The sequence below is a fragment of the Centruroides sculpturatus genome, unplaced genomic scaffold (genome assembly GCF_000671375.1).
Source record: "Centruroides sculpturatus isolate CEXI.00-Female unplaced genomic scaffold, Cexi_2.0 scaffold16, whole genome shotgun sequence".
In the NCBI taxonomy this organism is placed as follows: domain Eukaryota; kingdom Metazoa; phylum Arthropoda; class Arachnida; order Scorpiones; family Buthidae; genus Centruroides; species Centruroides sculpturatus.
In genome coordinates this window covers 1,245,186-1,258,862 of record NW_019384548.1, presented here as the reverse complement: position 1 = coordinate 1,258,862, position 13,677 = coordinate 1,245,186, and the positions used below count along the sequence as shown (strand labels likewise).

General features: G+C 32.1%; 1 protein-coding gene across 1 annotated transcript in view; it reads left to right on the top strand.

Annotated features, from left to right (window-relative positions):
• Positions 1-6,707: 6,707 nt before the first annotated feature.
• Positions 6,708-13,677, top strand: part of LOC111623563 (trafficking protein particle complex subunit 8-like) — a 114,325-nt gene continuing 107,355 nt past the window's right edge. Inside the window, exon 1 of the mRNA XM_023366178.1 lies at positions 6,708-7,163. Coding sequence (XP_023221946.1) covers positions 7,007-7,163 — 157 coding nt within the window. The 5' untranslated portion in view covers positions 6,708-7,006. The remainder of the gene's footprint in view (positions 7,164-13,677) is intronic.

Here is a 13,677-nt window from a genome sequence, read left to right as displayed (position 1 = left end):
GAAATAGCGGGCATACCGCTTAGTCCGTTAAATCGAGGGCATACTGTATTTCATTAGAGTTCTGTTGTGTTGATTAAACATGCAATACATTATGTTTTTATTTAATCCGTTTATGGCTAAAATGAGATTAAGTAAGGAAATATTTATTATTTTCCTTTTTTAAAAAAATTATATGGTAAATAAAATTAATCCCCGTTTAGTTATTTCGTTATTGAACACAAAAACAATATTGGTAATCGTTCCTATTTTTAAATATATTTTTAATTCTTTAATATTAAATGATAATGATGCAAATCGTTAGCCTAAAGTCTTTCAATAGAGAAATAAACTTTAATGCATAGACCTATCTATCCTGATCGTTTCTTTGTGTGAGATAACATTATTGTTGTAATTAGGCCTAATTTTTAGACAACTTCTTAGTTATTATTATTTAAGTTATGTTTAATAAAAACGTTTATGCTAAATAATAAACTCTGGTGCAGATGATTTCTTATTGTAACAACTTAAGTACCAGATATTAACCAGATGGTTGTATGGTATCACCATGGGAGACCTGGAGTGTTTCTAAGTGAATAATGATATACTCCGCTTAATTGATATGCTTATTTAGCTGCTTGTTATTTAGAAGCAACCACGAATTCGAATTCAACAAGGGCCCCGTAATTTATTGTGGGCAATACAGGTTAGGGTGTTGCTTCTCATCCTTCATCCTTTCTGTTTGGCTTACCAGTGATCGAGTGGATAAAACTATGAACACTAGTATTTGGTCATGGATTCACGCCTCACCAACGGGCTGGCCGCATAAAGTTTTCTGGGTTTTATTTACGTGTCTAACATCTAAATAGGACTAGTTTCTCATAGAAAGTCTCCTCGGGAAGCAGCCTCCTTGGAAGATCTCTCGTGTTTCGTTGTCGTATTTCATCAAACCAACCCTGCGTAACCAATTTACACATTCCTCCTTTTCAATATTTAATGTCAGATAAATTAATTTGGAAATAATGATTAATCTGCCAAATTTGTACAATTAATTCACTAATTTCGACAAATAACAGAAGATGTGTATAGTCAGATGACCGAGGAGTTAAAGAGTTAGTGCTCACAGGACGGAAAGAGTAAAAAATAAAAATAAATATTATACTATGTAGTAACTGTCTCTTAAAAATAAAACAACATAAAATAACTGTCATTTTCCAAAGTGATTAATTGGACATCGAGCAAATCTAATCTTAGAATTATATAGTAAAATATTCATCGGAAGATTTTAGAATCGACAAAAGAACAACGTTTTTGTATGTGCTATGATATCGAAGATGTATTTCTAGTATACAGAACAAGACAAATTCTTGAATTTTTACTATTAATTATTTTTAGAGAATTTATTTTTATTGTGAAATATAAGAAATAGCCGAAGTAAAACTCGTGTAATTTATAGTCACCATACTTTATACTATTGTTTAAGTATATTCAAATTTTAGTATAAACGAACAATTTACTTTCAACAGATGCAATAAAATTGACATAACTTGTGTGGCATTAGATAACGGAACGAATTACTCGATGGTTAATATAATAATTTTCTCCATAGACAAAGACTGAACAATCTGTACCCGCAGTTACTACTCCCTCTGTATTCTTGTTCGCTTATTTAAATCTGCGATATCTATCATTGCCTTTTACCTTGCCTAAGGCCTTTCCCTGTCTTGGAAATTTTCCAAACATTGTTTTGATACTTTTTTCGGAAATTCTTTATTATTCTATATAGCAATTGTATTTTATTTGTTTATTTATTTATTTTGTCCGGATGTCCAAGTGGTCACGATGACAACCTACCGCTCTAGGGGACTCGGAATCGAGTCTGGGACGGGTCGAAAAACTAAGGAATTTTTCGGGACTAACTCCATACTCCGTAACGAGACACAGGGGAATACTATTTATAAATATTTATTAAAATAAGATATGTATTTTTTCATGAATTAAAACTTAGAAACTGAATTGGTTCCCTCTGGACGAATGAATAGAACAAACTACTAGTTTATTAAGTGAAGTAGATGAAATTGAATTCACGAAAAATATTCGATTTCTATACCTTTATACAATATTTGAAAAGTTTTACACATTTATATATACAAAAATATAAACAGTCGTCGTAATAACCATTTTTTTTTTTTTTAGATACACCACAATAAATCATATTTTAAGGGGGAAACATATCTCATTAGGAGAACTCAATTTACAGAATCAAAATAAAATAATCGATGTAAAATGTAAATGTTGAAATAATCACTAAGCTTTATTCCTAGTAATTTTTAAAAATATTTTATTTTTCGGCCCTCTGATTAACAAGAAATTCTTTATGACATCACGGCAAGGTTTGCGCTTTCCTCTAGCAATGCGCCAATCTATATGTATTTATGAGTTAAAAACTTTTAAAATTTTTTGCATTTGATCCCTACTTTATTATAAAACTAGATATAAATAGGATTCGGTAATGTAACATCTGGATAGTGAGAGAAAAGACCCGCTATCCAAGCAATAAGATCCTATTCAAACATAAAACCGAGATCCTTATAGCGGTAGTAATTTCTTTTCTGTGCCTAATTTTGCTTTGTATTTGTAATTTTAAATTTTTTTAATTGAGAAATGTTAGCAATTAAATTTATATTTCTTGTTTTTTTCCTCAGTTTGAATTTAATTTTTATTCTATTTGATATTTTTTAGAAGCGTTAAAATGTCCTCAGTGATCTAAAAATTAGCATAGAATTATACGAATTAATTTCCGAATTTTCTGTATTATAATAATTAATACTGTATTAAAAAATAATAATTTTATACAAGCAATTAGGTATGTTGATTAACATAACATTTATATCCTATAACATATTGTTTATAATTCAAAACATTTTATTTTGTTTTCTTTAGCCTTAATATTATCAGGAAAACTTTTCTTTTGTTTCAAGGATTTCATGGAAATCTAAACATAAATTTAAATTTAAAACATCAATTTCCCCAATAATTGTATACAATTTTTATTTTGAATTATGAAAACTAAATTTATATACTTGCTAAACTTGCTAATACAAATTTATTTATTATCATAAACCCATTGAGAAGCAGTTATATTAACGAATTATTTGAATATTTAATTATTTAAACGTTTTACTGTTCTGTATTGTACTGCTAGTTGCAACTGACCAATGATGGCTGCTTCCTGTTCACTTGTCGTTCAGCAGATGTATCTACGTAACAGCTACCGATTGAAAAACTTTCACTCAGTAAAAATTCTACTGAATGAATGATGTCACTAGTAGAAGGTTAGCATAGACAAAATAAGCTGACTGAACTAGTTAGAATTCTAGCAGTTGGAGGAGTCAAGAAGTAATTAGATACGAGTACAGCATCGCAGAATAACTACACCCAGCAAGAATTCTGCGATAATAAACATGGCACCGTTGTCAAAGTATACGAATAATTTAAATTGTTAACAGTTATTTCGAGTATGCTATGTTTTGAGAAATCTCTTTTCTGAGTGTGTATGATTTCGAAAGAAAAGTAATGTTGTGACCAAATTTTGTTTTAAAGCTGGTTTAACACTTACATAAAAACTTTGGGAATAGTGGAAAATGCTTTTTATTTATTCTATTTTCACATTTAAACTGAAATTGGGAGAATAACGAAAGGTTTTTTTCAGTTCTCCGAACAAACATTAAAAACACACAATAAAACAGACATATATAAATCAGTTACAAATAACAAATACAGAATGTAGCGAAATATTACAATACACTTAATTATAAAATTTTGGAACTAGAATACTGCTAAGCACAGTAATGGAAAATCTTTTATGTAATAAAGCTGTTAAAACTGGATTTTTCTGGAGCTTTTTTCTACACATGCTGAGGTGTGTACAGGGACGCCCGTATATTGGGACACGTGCCACCCTTTGTCGCCGGGTTGTTCTTTTCTTAATCTCCAAGAGAGCTTTATTCATCACAGAAAACTTTTTTACTGATGACAAAATTTTAAAACAAAAATATTTGTTATTAACCGAAAATTTGTTCTAGCGGGTGATGATTGTTTGATCGAGTACCGAGGTCACGGTATTTGATTAACGCGATTTTGATATATTCGATAGCATCGAAGGATTAATTAACTGCGTTAATCAAGGGATATCTGTATATATATACGGATATATATTTATATACATGTATGTACGATGCCATTTTTAACAGCTTGTGTCCTTTTTTATAGTCTGCGGGCGCCGCTGGATATGTATTACTGTAAGTGATATTTTTGACACGCAGTGGCATAGCTACCATGGAGCAATTGGAGCAAACTGCTCCAGACGCACGAATCATGAGGGCGCCAAGTTAGAAAGTTTTTCAAAACTAAAATTAATCGAAACTTATTTAAGAAACAGCGTGTCACAACACCGTTTTAGTTCTTTGGCTACTATATCAATTGAAAAAACAATAGCTAGTCAACTTGATCTGGAGAAAGTGATTGACCGCTTTGCAAACGAAAAAGCGAGAAAATAATAATTTTGAATTTTTGTTATGTATTGTTATGCATTTGTTATGAAACTAAACTTGCATACATTTTGTCAATACAGTTTATATAATATATTGTAAATATTATTAGGTACTCCGTACTTAAAGAATTATATTTGGTTTAAATTTAACACCTTGTTATTGAAATACTGTACCTCGAATCTCAAATAAATTGTTATTAAGTAAGGTTTTAAATCGGAAAATTAGATATATGTTTTTCAACTAAATGTTCAAAACAAATTTCGCCAGACCTCTTCCGCAGGACTAGTAGGCGCACCAACCGCGGATCCAGACATCTGTCACAGAGGGACGATAAAAAAATTTTTTATCTGCTTCCGGTGCTTCTGATTTATTTATTGTATTGAATAATGAAAAAATCAAAAAGCAGCACGCTGGGTACAATCTAATCCATCCAATACAAGCGAGCCATAGAGAGGTTTGACAATTTTAAGTTCTAATGTCTAAACGTTGAGTTTTGGGGTTATTGGAAGCTTGTGGGCGATCGCCCCATCGTCCCCTAAATCCACGCCTGGGGCGCACCGATTCTACTTGCTCCAGGGCTCTGAATACGTAGCTACGTCACTGTTGACATGGTATTATCCACAGTCTCAGATGGCAGTTTGAGTCAGTTAGTATCAATATCCTCTTCATCATCTTATTCAATGTGTCGTAGTTTCTAAAACTTATCTTCTAAATCTATAATAATGAATTAAATAAAATTATTATAATAGTATAATTACATAGACTCGAGCTGCTGTCACATCACCGATTCTAGATCGATATTGCTGAATTATTGTCCTGCTAACAATTTCCTTGACACTTGATTCTTCATGAGCATGACGTCGTATCTATAACATTTTCCGACTGATGATAGATTATATTGCAATTCCATTCTTTTTTTTTTCAAGAGAGTAAGCTGCGTGACCAATCACCTCATTGTAGTGGTCCATGCTGATAGCCACTGACGTAATTCTTACCCCATTCAACTGGGCTACGTGGTTTGTGAATGTTCCCGGATATGTCGGGCCACGTCCCTCATTACACGGTAGCCTCATTATGGGCTTGGCCGAACCCAGGAGGGGCTTGTAAAAGGTCCTCTAAGGTCGCGTTTAGAAATTCTAACCGGTAACACCGCGGTAGTAGTGACTGACGTCATCGGTCATTGCCAGTTATTCCAGGCGATTAGTGCATTTTTAAACACGCTGGTTATTTCATGGTATTCAATATGGCGGAAAGTCGAGAGATGATATTACTTCTGTCATTGCTCTCGAATATCGATTCAGAATCATATTACGACGAAGATTCGACAAGTTCATCAAAAGATGAAAATGAACTTGTAGAATTTTTTAAACAAGTATCGAAGAAAAATTTATCTTCGTTTAGTTTATACTGCGAAATCAATAATTTCCTACCATTTGTTGGTCATTTTCCATTGCCTAATCTGAAATTTGGGACGACGTAGCTTTCTGATCTTCGTCGCTTTGTGTCGCGAAACAAAATGTTTTATTTTCTCTAAATTTTAAAAATTACGGCCACACTCATCACACGATACAACGTGTCTGTCATCTTGTAATTCAATAGAATCGCTGTAACCGCTTTGTCACCGTGGTTACTTTGGTAAGTACCGCAGGACAATCCGGCGACGTCATAACCGTAATTTTTAAAAGCGGTTGGTTATTTAGGTCACACTTTCTAAACGCCTTGGTAACTACCGGCAGTTACCGGTAACACCAGTTACAATTTCCAAACGCGTCCTAAGTGTTTACAGGACGGAAACGGTTAAAAAAAAGTACTCAGTTCTCGTGACGGAAGCTCTACCGATATTACTACATTAGTCAATAGAATAAAAGAATTTTCATTGAGTTTTTGTTTTTATACAATATCAATTCAAATCTATCTTATCAGTTAATTTTTGTACAATGATATTAATTTAATTGATTACAGTATATTGTTTTTTCTCCGAGAGACTGAATAGTATTAAATTAAAATATTTTGAAATAATTTACTAAAGGCGCATAATATTAATAATATAAAGACAAAATTGTTCAAATTTATTATGAAGTTTCATTTTTTTCTATTGATATTTTAATAATCGTAAAGTAAAGTAAATAAATTTTTCATTGAGAGAAAATTTTATACTCACCAGATGGTGTTTGATACTCCTCCCCCTATACTGTTGTGTACTATAGAAAGTTTATTGTAATTGATTTAGTTTTATTTATTAAATTCAAAATGTGGGTAATACTGAATTTGGTATTATCTGTAAACACTAAGGAAGACTTCAAATGAATTTCCAGGAAAATTGGATTACTAAAAAGATATGGTGCTCGAGTATACATGTAATCTGGATTAAACAGCTTTAGTATTGAAACTTTTGGCTTGATGAGTGTCGTCTGTGAAAAATATTGTGCAAACTTTTTTAATAATAGAGAATTACTTTTAAGTAAAGAGTGTTGATTATGGCTGCATGTAAACAAACATCACAGGAATTTATTCAGGACGTATTTTCTCCAATGGTGGCAGTTTTATGTAGTCAAGATGCAAAAAATACGTGCAAAAAGAATAATTTGACTTTTGTAGAACTTTTACAACCCTTTTGCCGTATAAATACTGAAGGTAAGTATTTGCAAATTTGATTTTAAAACAGTACACTAAACAGTTCTAAATTTGAAATGTTCTAACAGAATCTACTAATATTTCTAATAAGAATTATTTCTTACTGTTTCTGGCACTGTGTAACTTTGCTGGTCTACATCTTATCGAAATTGTTCTACTGCCTATAAGATTGCAAAAAATTTAAAGGAATCATAAGTTGACATAGTCTTTTCAGTAAAATTGCATCTCTGAATGATGTGGATGGGACCTTATCAGAGCTGTAGACCAGGGATGGCAACCTTTTTCTATATAAGGATGATATTTAAAACTTTTGAACTGACGTGGGCCCCATACAAGAGAGAAAAGGGTATACCGAGAAAAGAAAACAAAATTGAGTAAATCACAATTATTTATTCGTATGTGATTATAAATTAACATAAGTATACTTAGAGTTCTGTCATTGATGTGAATGTAATATATATTAGACATCAAAACTTATTTAAAACAAGCAGTGACTAATAATCATTAGTCACTGCTTGTTTTAAAATTTAGTAAAATGTGAACCAAGAATTTAGTAAAATGAACCAAATTTAGTAAAATGTGAACCAAGAATTGGCTAACTGTTAGCCAATTCTTGGTTCACATTTTACTAAATTTTTACTAAGTTATAGAAAATAACATTAAAATTTTTGTGCATACCTTCTTAGTCTGGAAATTGATATATTTACTAATACTTTGTGTGATGTGGGCTGCATGAAATATTAATGCGCACCGCACATGGTCTGGGGGCCGGGGGTTGCCCACCCCTGCTGTAGACCATGCCCATAGGAGTAAAAAAAGTCAAAGGATTTGATAGTCTATATATGGGACCCTTTGCAAGATATAGCCCCCTGAAATAAACCTATTTGAAATTTTGAAGATCTTCAAAAATAGGATAAAATTTAAAAATGAAAAACTCCAGAACTATTTCTCAAAACAATGCTAAGAATCAACTGTGTTCCAGTTACTAGAGATGGATAAAAGCTCATACAACATAGTAAATGCCATTTCACTGACTACTACTGGGGTATATCTGTGTACTATATACTATACCAGTGTTCCGCAAGCTTTTTCTATTTGCAGCATACTCATGACTCGACATGTCTCAACATGGCACACCAAAATGTTATTCCCCTCAAAAGTGTATATGATATGATATTATTAATAGAATTACGTAATGCCACTAACCTATTATTATTAAACAGACATCAACACCTGTGAGCAAATTTATTTTACACTAGCAGACCCTACCACGCGTTGTTGTGGCTCAAAATATATCTATTATAAATATATAACACTTTCTCCAAGGGGGATTTTTCGAAAAATTCCTTCTTAATGTACATTCTCTTGATGTACCCTATTAAAACGAAATTAAAAATGCAAAAAACCACATCTAAAATAGTATAGTAAAAGCAGAGTTCTTCACTGTAAGCCTTAATCCTGTCCATATCCCCCCAGTGGGGGAATTTCGACATGTATATTATATAAAAACACGTGCGTATTCGAATGCAACTTTGTGTCAAAATTTGAAAGGAATTGGTAGGAACAAACAAACATTACATTTTTATTTATATACAGTAGATCAGTGTTCCGCAACCGGTGTGCCGTCACATGGTGAAAGGTGTGTCGTGAACTTTTACATATTTTGTTAATTTCAAATTTTATTGATATATTTTTATCATAGTTGTTGTGTTTTTTATGCTTGTATTTCATTCTCTGCCGCAGCACTGATGAAATAAGATGATATTTGTTTATTGTTTATTACAAGCCACGCATTTTTATGTATTCTAAGAAATTATATGAAAAAAAAATTGCTCACAGGTGTTGATGTCTGTTTAATAACGATAATAATAGATTAGTGGCATTACATAATTCTATTAATAGTATCATATGGTACGTTTTTGAGGAGAATAACATTTTGGTGTGCCGTGTTGAGTCATGGGTGTGCCGCAGGTAGAAAAAGGTTGCGGAACACTGCAGTAGATAGATAAAAGATGATCTGCTTTAGTTCATCCTCACAGAAAAGCAAACTTAGGTCGTTGTACTCGCGGAGTTAGCGCCATCTGCTGGACATAAAAGCCTTAATCCTAGATGATATTTTTTAATTTATATGAATGTTTAACGGAATAACATACAGCTTATGTCCACCCTGAAGGACCATTCTAAATATTGGTGAAAGAATTTTTGAAATCGGATGAGTAGTTTCAGAGATTACCTCCTACATCCAAACTTACAAACTTTACCTCTTTATAATATTAGTACAGATTTAATTTCTTAAAATACATAAAAATGCGTGGCTTGTAATAAAGAATAAATGAACGTCACCTTATTTCATAAGTGCTGCGGCACTTATGAGATAACACTTGAAATACAAGCATAAGAAGCACAGCAACTGTGATAAAAATATATAAATAAAGCTTGAAATTAATAGAATATGTAAAAGTTCATGTCACACCTTACACCTTATGACTGCACACTGGTTGTGGAACACTGTACTATACTACCATATCTCACAAATGGTCACATGTATACCATTGGTTTCTTTAATTTTGAGTTCTCTTAAGGTCCTAACTGCCTCATTCAGAGCTGCAATTTTGCCAGAATTATTTCTTAATGTTTTTGGTACAGTTTAGCTCAGCTGGTTTACATCTTATTAAAATTGTTCTATTGCTAGTAAGACTGCAAAAAATTCAAAATGTACACAAAAACTTTTGTTTACAGAAAAATAGTTTAATTACAAATGCTTTCAGCCTTTTTTAAAGACCATCTTCAAATAAAATATAGAATCAAACAAAATGAAAGAATAGAATGTAACTTAAATGCATTGGGAAAAAAAATGCAAAAAATGTAAAGGAGTTATAAGATAGAGATCCTAAAACCATGTAATAATGTGTAAATTATAATCTAAAATTGTTTAGTCTGTTTATGGAAAGAATCAATTTGAGAACAATGTTATGTATGTTGCTGCTTCAGTTAAACCAATTAACATATTCCCTAATGATGTCAGACTTCACTTAAGTCTGGAAATATTTGAATTTTATTTTCTCACACTAGATGGCAGCACAACTTTCCAGTTAATTATGTTAATTTTTTATAGCATATATTAACTGTAAAGAATCATGCATTTAACTATTATGATTTGTTTTATTTTTATTTATACAATATATGAGGCATGTTTTTTTAACTAAGTACTGTTTCAAAATAGGGCCTCTGCAGTTGGTGTTCCACAAATGCGCACTGAGTACCTATATCTGTTGGCTAGACCAAGGCCACTTGATCGCTTCGCTAGTAAGGCCGTCCGCCGTAAGGAAAATTGCCGTATTCACACTGTTTCCATTTTTTGCCGCTGCGAAAGATTTTGGCGCTAGTTATCGGTGAGAATCGTCTGTTGAGTAAATTGGTCGTTTTGTACTTTTGTGTGCGAGTATAGCTATTTTATGAAATTGTGATAATTACATATAGTTATAGTTGTATTTAGTTATACTTATTCGTGAGTTATATACGGTTGACGGGATTTCTCTTCAACAGCAGCTTGGTATATAGATATAAATACATTCATTGTGTGGTCAAACTGTGGAAAAAGTTCTCAGACTGCATCATAAGCCCATTTCTAGAAAAATATTAAAAGTCTAATGTTGTCTAATTCATATTGTAAATTTCTGATGAGGAGGAAGCTAAGTACATTTCTGGTCTTTGACTGAATTTTACAAACTGTAAAATTCAGTCAAAAACAGTGTACACTTTATTCAATAAATTAATTTTTCTTATGTAATAAGCTTTTGCTTTTTCTATAAAGAATTTTATTTATATTAGAGATGTAAACTGAAGCAATGTTACTTTTACCATAGTTATACTTTTAATTTCAACTTTAAAACAATATATGTTGCTTTTGTTCACATTTCTGTGTACTTCTCCAATATTAATTATAATAAGTTCTTACCTTCAATATCACCATATTTCCGTGCATATTTTTCGAAATTTTTTTACTAACTAAAAACTTTGCTTATTTTTGCAAAAAAATAAGCAAATTTTTTCGAAAGGTTATATCGGTATTTATTCTTACAGTCTTGATTAACAAAAGTAATAATTTTATAACAGATTTAATACACAACATTTTAATAATTATCATATATGGTCCGAAAATGTGAAAATTTTTATAGTAGACAGTGCATACTGTAGGTAACCTAGTTTTGCTAATTTTGCATACTTTTCGAGTAAAAAAAATATTTACATTAACGATTAACTACTGGTATCTTTAAGAATCGAAAAGAGATGATTAAATAGTATTAATGTGAAAAAGTTTGTATTTTCCATGCCAATAATACTCAGTTATTATTTCTTCCTAAAAACGTCTTATGAAAATAAAGTGAAAAATACTGTTATTATTATTTCGCTTTTTTCACAAACTAGGGAACATCGTTTGCAGCAGCTCATTTCTTGATTGTCAAAAGTTTTCAACCTGCTTTAATGAGAAAAATATTTAAATGCAGCGACGTCTCTAAATTCCTCTATACTCTCCACCTGAATCGCTGACGATGGATGTCACCGATCGTCAGCGCCACAAGCGGAGAAAATATTAACTAGCGTCTATACGCTCGGTCCCGTAGAGAGAGATAGTTGGCGGACGGCCTTACTAGCGAAGCGATCAAGTGGCCTTGGCTAGACACAGACACCATTACGGAAGCATTCATTCATTTTACATTTGTTTGTATGTGTTTAAAATGCCTCAGACAATTGAAAATCCCATCGATTGTGAAGTATGCACTATGATTCATTTTCTTAATGCAAAAGATGTGAAAGTGGCTGACATTCATTGGCAGATTAGTGAGGTGTTTGGAAAAAACATTGAGTGATGTAATGGTAAGAAAATGGGTTAGAGCATTTAAAGATGGCTATATTAATGCCCATGACGTAGTGGGTGACCGTCTGTCATTACTGAAGACTTGGTGCAGAAAGTTGATGTAAAAGTTTGAGAAAACAGATGCTTTACAATTTTGTCATCCAACAAAAGGCATGGCAAGCTCAGTAAGGGGATTGTTTTGCTTCATGACAATGCGTGTCCACACGTGGCTCAATGAACCCGAAACCTTATCACATCATATGGCTGGGAACAACTTGATCACTCTCCATATAGCCCTGATCTACTGCCTAGTGACTACCACTTGTTCCTCCACTTGATAAAGCATCTAGGCAGTCAGTGCTATGACAATGGTGATGATGTCAAAATGGTTATGCTGCAGTGGTTGGCAAATCAGGCTGCAGGTTTCTATGAGGATGGAATTCAGAAGCTGGTTGTATGATTTGAAAAGTGCTTTAATATTAAAGGAAATTATGTTGAAAAGTAGATTAAGGTACAGGCTTTCTTTCATGTAAGAATAAAATTGTTAAAAAAATTGCACTTGTGTTTTTTTAATATGAAAACAGTACTTACTTAAAAAACACAACTCGTATAATAATTGTTTTGTTATAAGTTTAGATATAAGTTTGACTTGGCTGTTCTTTACCAGTATTTTTTGATCCTGAATGGAACCTTTAACTTTTTATGATGCCAATCTGACAGTGGAATGAGATCTTCATCTTTCACTTTCAGAAGAGTTGCTCAGTGACACTAATTGCAAGTTGTTACACAATGTTGTCTAGTCAGCCAATGGATCCCCCATATTATTCTGTAATTTTTTCTAAATGATAAATTGCTACTATTCTGTTTTCTTTAGTTATTGATGCAAAAGCATTGTTCCCTAATGTTTTCAATTTGAACATAGTGTTATTTTGAATGATATATACTTTTAGTTGAGCCCATATTAATTCAATAGGATTAAATTCACAATGATAGGGAGGCAAGTGAACAACTATGACCTCTGGATGCAGCCTCTTCATCAATTTCGTAGCATACCCTGGAGTTCTTATACATCTTAATTTCATAAAGCTGAGCTCTGTATAATTGATCAGAAAATGAAATTCTATGTTTAATTAGCCAGTCTATTATTTCTTGTTTTTGAGTATTGTTGGACAGAGGTCTCCCACTTGACAACTATGATATGGAGCATAGTTCATAAAAGTGTATGAATTTTTTCGGAATATTGGGAATAACTTGATTCTTAAACCATTTTAGAAAAACATCCGCATCCATTTCTTTGTTGTAGTTCAAACAAAAACAAGCTAGGTGTTGAGAATAAAAGCATTTTCATTTCTAACATGAATTATTAATCATCTGCCTTTTCCAATAGGGGCTTTCAATATACACTGTTTTTCCAGAATTTTGATACAGTGTGATGCTCATTCACCCATCTAAATATATACTTGTCCAGCTTTAATCCATAGTTTAAACTGTTCACACAAAATTAATTCTGTATGCAACAATGTCATTTCTTTTCATAAGTACGGTAGCTTATACTGTTTAACTTTACAATCTGAGCTTCTTGACCATCTTCCTTAATGATTCAATGCATCCATTAAAACTTTTAAGTCAATACATAAACAACGTAGAGTTGGAATT